We start from the raw sequence: 8,105 nt of genomic DNA on the forward strand, positions 1-8,105 counted from the left end.
TTGTCTAGCGGTCTAGCACACCGCTTTACGTCCGATGGTTCCGGGTTCGATTCCTCACAAAGTACAAACATTTGTATTCATGAGTATGGTTGTTTGTATCGGTCTGGGTGTTTTCTATGTATAATATGTATGTATTTACGAATAAAAATTATCTATATATTTGTATCAGTTGTCTAGTACCCCTAACATAAGCTTTAGTTGGCTTAACATGGGTCTGGATGGCGCTGTGTGAATTGTCTTTAAAAAAAAAACTAATCATATTTTCCTGATCAGATAAGGCGTTTGAAAAACCTTACGTTTACGTGTAGCTTACGTGGTATTTTTTTATGATATAGGTAATAGAGATACATGGCATTATACGGGAATCCTGTAATACTATTAACGTTAAGATAAACGAGTAAAAAGATAATTACATATGTGTTTGATTTTTTGGTAAATTGTACCCTCGTTTTTTTTCATCATTAGGAGAGCTGTTTCTGTTCTGGACCATGTACAGTGCGCCTGTACTTCTGACGCTGGTAGCAGGCGAAGCAGCAGCTGTTATGGAGAATGTCACTGATGACGTAATCGTGGGTAGATGTATTGCAGTACTGAAGAGTATTTTTGGTCATGCTGCTGTCCCACAACCCAAAGAATGTGTGGTGACCAGGTTTGTGATTTTCTATTTCGTTACTAAGAACCTTCACTAAGTATCAGTTCATCAGTTGTATCCTGTAACGTTGTGAGGGGGAAAGTAGATTGTTAGTTATGTGGACTATTGACCTCATTGCTAGCAATTTACCATGTCAGATGGAAACCACATGACAAATTCCTTGAGAATTTGTCAAGATGAGCTAACTGACCTGACTTTATACTCATGTTATAATTCTCCACTGGTGCCCCGTCAGCGTAGAGCTTTAGCGCAGGCTGGGGCATAATTCCATTATCATCCATAAAAAGAGACGTTGCTTATGACTGATAATAAAGTTGGAATATACTATGATATGCATTGTAATATAGGTAACATGAGTAATGAAAGAACTAGTTTACAACATCTGTAGCCAACTCGTCTCATAACGTGAGACGAGTTATGATAGAGAAAGGAACAAGAGTTATTGATAAAGTCAGAAACCATTGGGTCTCGTTTCAACCTTACTACTCCGTCTTGTCAAAGGATAGTGTTACGAGTGTATACGACCTCTATGCTGTCTATCGTTATAATTTATTTTTTTGTGTCGAATGGAACAGTCTTGATATAATTTTACAATTATAGAAAATATATCATATATGTACATATGATTTTAACCACTATATAATACAAAATAACCTAACCACAAGAGACAGATAACTGTAACTTTGTATTATAAAAGAGAGTGAAACGATTTTTATGTTTTTAATTGATAAACCTTACTCAACTTCGCACGTTTAAAACCTTAGGAAACTTACCTTATTAGCTGTCAGAAATATAGGCTGTATTCTGTATAGGCGGAACCCAATAATACATCTAATTATGTATACCTATGTATTTGAATTCATTATTAATTAAAATATGGTTTTTCCATGCGTTGTTTGTTGTAAAATTTATTTACGCCCATAAATACTAATTTTAACCAGGCCAGTCCCTTACGGCACCCGTTCCCGGTCGTAGAATGTTTATTGTTTCTGTAATTTTATCTGCTATATTCATATATTTCATAGATGGCGTGCAGATCCTTTCGCACGCGGTTCATACAGTTTCGTCGCCGTGGGATCATCTGGGACTGACTACGATCTGTTGGCAGCTCCGATTGCTGGCGCCCCTGGGGAGAATAGGCTTTTCTTTGCAGGTACAGAATACATATATTACTCGTACTGCCTTGAAGATTAGTTTCTGTATTAATTATCACATGCCTCTTGTTATTGTGTAATTATTTATCCAAAATAACATTTATTCAAAAGAGCAATACACAAGTTTTTTGCCCATTCTTCTTGTGATGAGTCTGCGGTCCAAATGAGTGGTAGAATAAGAAAAATAGGACTATTCAACAGTGCTTGTATTTAGTTTATTTGAATAAAGATTATTTCTATCTATATTTACAATATATTAGATATGATGATACAAATTCAACATTGACAATTTTCATTGAAATAAAATTCGACATCCATAGAAGTATAAGGACTGTTGAATATAACATATACGTGCTCATACTTCTATAGATAATGAATATATTGAATAATGATGAGTTATTGACATACTGTGATACATATCACAGTATGTAAATAACTAAGAAAATAAAACATGTCAATCAATCTGACTTATTTAATACTGGCTACTCGCCCCGGCTTCGTGCGGGTATGTAATATTATATTATCTGTGATACGGGTGTACTTGTATTATATATCTCTTATCTATTAAAAAAAAAGCTTCAAATTCCGTTGGGTAGCTCTAAAGATTTAAGCATACATAGGGACAGACAGCGACAGCTACTTTATTTTATACTATGTAATGATGAAGTAAATAAAATATCTAGTAATTATATTAAAGGACTGTATATATGATAATATCTAGTATAAGAGTTTGTAAGAAACACCTGAATAAAGTTGTCGGAATACCTTCCCAAAGATGTAGCTTTGATCTTTTGTCATTGAAGGTACTGGTGGTCGCTTCTAGGGGAACATATCTATAAATATCGTTAAGGATGTTAGATTAATATTTGCAAACATCGAACATTGTTACATATTTGGCAAAGTCAAAACCATTTATTCAAATAAGACACATATCGTTACAGTTTTATGACTATGCCATATTGTAACGATTGTTATTTTTTTCAGGCGAACATACAATGCGTAACTATCCAGCTACAGTTCACGGGGCATTCCTTTCCGGTTTGAGAGAAGCAGGACGTCTCGCAGACATGCTGTTGCCTCAACCACCGATAACGAATGCAAGTGTAGCAGCGGCAACGGCCGCAGCACTTCATTCTTAAAGTTTGACTTTAAATAAAGTCCTTTTTTTTATTATAATAATTTCTATGTGATGAAATACTTTTAAGTTGTAATTGTTTAGTATTAATTAGTTTGATTGAATAGTTTAATTGGACGCATGTACTATTATTGAGAATTCCATACATAGATAAAATGACCCTGACTTCCGTAAAAAAATAAATAGTACAAAGGTTTACTGAATTATTTTGTGACGTGTTTAATTTGTTACTTTAATTATACGACATTGGATAATAACGTTACAAGTAACACCAGAAAAGTTTACATTTTGTTTGAGTAATTTGTGAACACCTGCAATTTGCAAATAGTGTCAAAATAATGGTTTTAAATTAAAAACCAATTTGCAAAGTAACCTATAAATCTTTATGGTATGTATTGAACATGTTATAATCAAATGATCAGTTAGTCTAATTTAAAAAACTATATAAAAATTATTGCATTTTGTTATTTTGAATTTCATGCATTTTTAATTAACCTATTACTTATGCAATAGGCATTATTATATTTCAGACATTTGATGGTAATAACTTTACTGACATTTTAATTTTATTAAGTTAGCATACTGTGTCTGTATTGAAGTAATTGATGAACAAAGATAGTCGTGATATTAGATGTAGCATAATCAAACAGTGTAACAAGCGTAAATATATAAATTCCATAAGAAATTAGTACCATTGAAATTACTTTGCCATAACACATTACGGTTACTTTGTGGTACGAGACGTGAGCTTAAAATACCAGTTCGGGTTGTTTCTTTGTAATTAATGCATTAGCACGTAATTCTACGTACTTGTGGCATTAAAATTAAAGGTCCCTTAAAATGTAATTACAGTCTTCCGTTAAGTGCGCTTTGTGAAAGAGATAACTTGGACGTAAAAGAGAAAGAGAAATCGAATTTTAGTTAATCTCTCCACATTTAGAATTTAGTTAGAACCCATGAATATTAAATCTGATTTTTAGAATTCTTAAGGAGCACTCCATAAATTACATCACTTGTTGGGTGTGGGTGGAGGGGGAAGGGTCGACACAGTGTCTTATTGTATTGGAAAGGAGTTGGAGGAGTCTTAAGTCTCAATTTTAATGTTTAAACACTAAATTTTAACTATTATAATATGTCCCGTATGTGACTAGTAGGGTTGAGGGGAGCGGGGTTTAAAATGACTGAAATTGATGTGTGTAATTTATGGATGGCCCTTAATAATACTGTAAACAATGATTTAAAGCTATTTTAAATATTATTTTAAGTCATACGTATATATTAGTCAATTAGAGCAACTAAATAAATACGTCAAAAATATAGAGGAATTAACTCAGCAATCAATGACATCAACTTTACAATGGATTTAATGGAATAAAAATGAAATAAAATGTTATTTCTTCAATGGGACTATTGGTGGTTTATGAGTAAACCCAGCAGTCACATCGTGAAACTACACGATTATTCTTTTTATTATTTTATTATTTGCCGTCGCTACAGCACGGCTGTTTATATTAAAATACAGACTATGAGATATAGTAAATGTTTATAGTAAGTAATAATATTGGCTGTTATAACTGACTGTGGTTAATCATGTCAAAAATAAATTAAATTGACACATAATATCATAGAACAATAGTGCTTTACAATTTTTTCACGGTTTTTATAAATACAAAACATTATGTAAATGGGATATTTCTATAATCTTACTATTGGAACTGCATCGAAATATCGGGAGGTCATGATATGATCTGTAAATGTCCCGTTTATATAATGTATACACGAATTACAGAAGTAGTCTTAGGTATAAGATTATTTGTAATACTTATGTTCTAGAATAAGATCTTATTGTTTAATTCTTTGTTTTGCATCCCATGTTTTTCTTTTATGTAAGCTGTAGTGTGTGAGAAATATTAATTTTGAATAAATAATCGTTTTATTGTTCCCCGGTGACAACTTGTTAACCCTTTTTGACGCTGTAACCCTAATAAGATAATTGGTAGCTTTAAAGGTATCTAATTGATTTACAAATTAACTAAAAAATAAAGGTAGTGATATAGATTATCTCTACACCGCCTATTAATCAATCAATCTATCAAATAAGTAAAAAAAGTATTATTTAATTAACTATGCAAGAAACATAATATCTAAACGAAAGGTGTTCAAGCGTCTGAGTTTGGATTAAATTGGACAAATTGATACCTCAAATAAACACCTGCCTGGACAAAACACCAAATGTTGTATGTGGTGCCAGTGAAGAAAAAACAATCTACAATATATTTATTTATCTATTCATCCCATTTACACGTGTTAAGGAAAAGAGTGGGTGGTTATCCGCTACAAAGAATTTTGATTGCTGTTGCGATATAGGTATCTAGTACCTATTTGTATTATCGCCTTTCGCAAATTGATTGTATATTTATTGTGTAGGTATATAGATTATTTCTTGTACGCAAAAAGTAAATCACACTATAAAACCTAAACAATTAGTAATAGAATTTTTGCTTTATCATTTCTATACAGTGACTATCGCCGAATATGCAGTAAAAACTTGTTATGTATCTATCGTTTATGTTATATTGTATGTATATAAAGTTTATTTATGCTAATTAAATAGAAATAAAAAATAGTACATTTAGAAATTTTTATACTTTCTAAGGGAGCTTATCTATTCGTACTCATACTTCGTACGTACACTTCCACGCGCTGATTCATCTTTTCTTTAACCATACCTAATTTTTATCATCTTTTAGTATGATAAGTTTATTTGGTAACAATATTAAAGTTTTTCTAATATTGTAAAGAACATTGAATTATTAGTTAGGTTTGACTAACGATATATGTGAAACTGTACCTTTTTTATGTAATTACAGAAGTTTAATAAGAGTGTTATCATTGGTTATCGACTAAATTTAGTAGAGTAAATTTAAAAGTAAAATAAAGCAAATAATTTTGAAACAAAAGTAATAATATCCGATTGTCATAAATATTTGTTTATGTTCAGGATTGTCTTCAAAAGTTTGAAATTAGATTATTGAGAGACAGTGTAGTACTGACTTTGAAATAATTTAATACTTAATTCCGTTCTCTTGGAGAGAGGAAAAGAGCGCAATTGCCAATTTAATTATATGAACTCAGTTAGATTTCTGAAAAGCTGATCAAACTTAAGTTCGACAAAGGAAATTATCCAATCAAACGTCTGAATAATTCTGATCATGGAGGCAATCATTTGTTAAATTGGACGAGAGTTGTCATTTTGAATTGCAATAGTATGAATTATGTAATAATATTATTTGATACGAAGTTTATTTTAAAATTAGGCTCTTTCCTTATAAACGCTATTAATTATACAGTGTGTAATTTGGATGCTTTGTTACCTATTGATAATTTTATTAGTGTTTGCTTGGAATACTTTTTAATACTTAGTCACATTTTTTTAATACTCGGTGACTTTATTGATACCTTAGCTATTTATTAACTACATTAATTGTTTACTTGGCCCTCATAGTGATATTATTTTTGAATACCATCATCACATTAATTGATCTACTGATCATTGAAAACTTTTCAATGACAGCGTGTATAGAGTTAGGTTTTCACAATGTAAAGATTGTTATCAAATGAACACTGCGTGAAGTCTATGTACATAAGCATAGGTACTTTCATTGTGAATATTTTCCCATTCTAGCGTGGACTTTAGTCGCTAAGTCGTAACTGTACTGGTAGATTTCCTGCTCATACAGGTCTATTGCGTGCTAAAAAGCGGTGTAATCGCGTGTCCAGACACAAAACCATTAAATCCAGGATCGTCAATATACGATTACACTAAAATAACATGGCGATATTTATTTATAGTTCCTTTTTAATTTGAGTTTGTTTACGCGCTAGGCGGGGCGGGTGACGGATTTATGGAGTATTTTAATTGCATTTTTAATTATTTTTCAACAACTACGCTGCCGGCAAATTGAATACGGCTCACGGGAACTATTACGATCTTATCTCTGTACCTAGCTACAAACTAAAAAAAACTATTGTTCAAAATATTATATCGCATGTACGAAATGATGTTACTAATTTACGAGCCCATTATGTTTATCTCTTAAATCGCGGTGAAATATTTTTAAACGATGCTAACTAGATCTAATAAATTATAAACAATCCTCTGGAGTGTGTTAAAATGATAACTTCTAGTACAAAATGATATATGTTTTCTATATATTAATACTTAATTGAATTTTGAACAATTTGCATAAAAATTAATAAAGTAACGAATAAATAATTGAATCTGTAATATAAACCTATGTGTCATAGACACTAAAAGCTTTTTGAGGTTCCGCCCGTGTGCATATCGGTATTTCAGTAAATTTAATTTGTTAGTGTCAGTCTGATATGTCTAAGACGTACATACGTAATAATTAGGAGTAGGTATTTATGATTCGTCAGCGTCGAGATTTTGCCGCCGTCGTCGCTAGCAAACCGACTACTTGAATACAGCGGCGTGTGCCAAAAATGACACTGAACATTGACCCTGTTGGAAAATCCAACAAAAATAGGTATTAAAACCTCCTCAATTATTTATTTCATAATATTTAAATATAGAACGCTGTGTTCTTATGATTATGATTATAATTTGTTTTATGTTCTTCAATATTTTGTTAGACCGGTAATTATATCGACATTTTAATAAATATATATAATTACGATTTAATTTACAATTAGGTGTTTTATAATTATTTATAAAGATTACATCCACGCACCTCGTTGATATTCACACAGACCCTACGTGTTCTGCCACTGGTAACCGCGACAATGATGGCTTCGTTGTGGTACAAAAGAAGAGGTGTACAAAGGGTCAATAGGAACCATTGTGGCACTGCGCTCACTGGGCCCAATCTCCTGTTACGTGCTGCTACACCGACCACGGCAACGTACCTGTCCCGTCTACATTACGCCACTAAGGAGCAGGACATTCTTGATTATATATGGACCAAGAGTAACCTGACATTGAGGGTGACGCAGCTGGAGTCGAGTCACAGCGCGAGTTTCAAGGCGTCTGTAGCCCGGGTCCCCACGAATATACTGCCCACCTTCATGAAGGAGGACTACTGGCCGAAAGGTGTGGTGTATCGGCACTACCGTGGCAGATTGCCGTCGTCAATGCCGTGAC

General features: G+C 32.5%; 1 protein-coding gene across 1 annotated transcript in view; it reads left to right on the plus strand.

Moving 5' to 3' along the window:
* The window catches only part of LOC131850979 (lysine-specific histone demethylase 1A), a 326,513-nt gene extending 321,643 nt beyond the window's left edge, over nt 1-4,870 (plus strand). Inside the window, exons 14-16 of the mRNA XM_059201397.1 lie at nt 466-649; nt 1,678-1,805; nt 2,791-4,870. Coding sequence (XP_059057380.1) covers nt 466-649; nt 1,678-1,805; nt 2,791-2,945 — 467 coding nt within the window. The 3' untranslated portion in view covers nt 2,946-4,870. The remainder of the gene's footprint in view (nt 1-465; nt 650-1,677; nt 1,806-2,790) is intronic.
* Nucleotides 4,871-8,105: the final 3,235 nt, after the last annotated feature.

The sequence above is a fragment of the Achroia grisella genome, unplaced genomic scaffold (assembly GCF_030625045.1).
Source record: "Achroia grisella isolate CSIRO2021 unplaced genomic scaffold, CSIRO_AGI_Agris_v1 utg780, whole genome shotgun sequence".
NCBI classification, from domain to species: Eukaryota; Metazoa; Arthropoda; class Insecta; order Lepidoptera; family Pyralidae; genus Achroia; species Achroia grisella.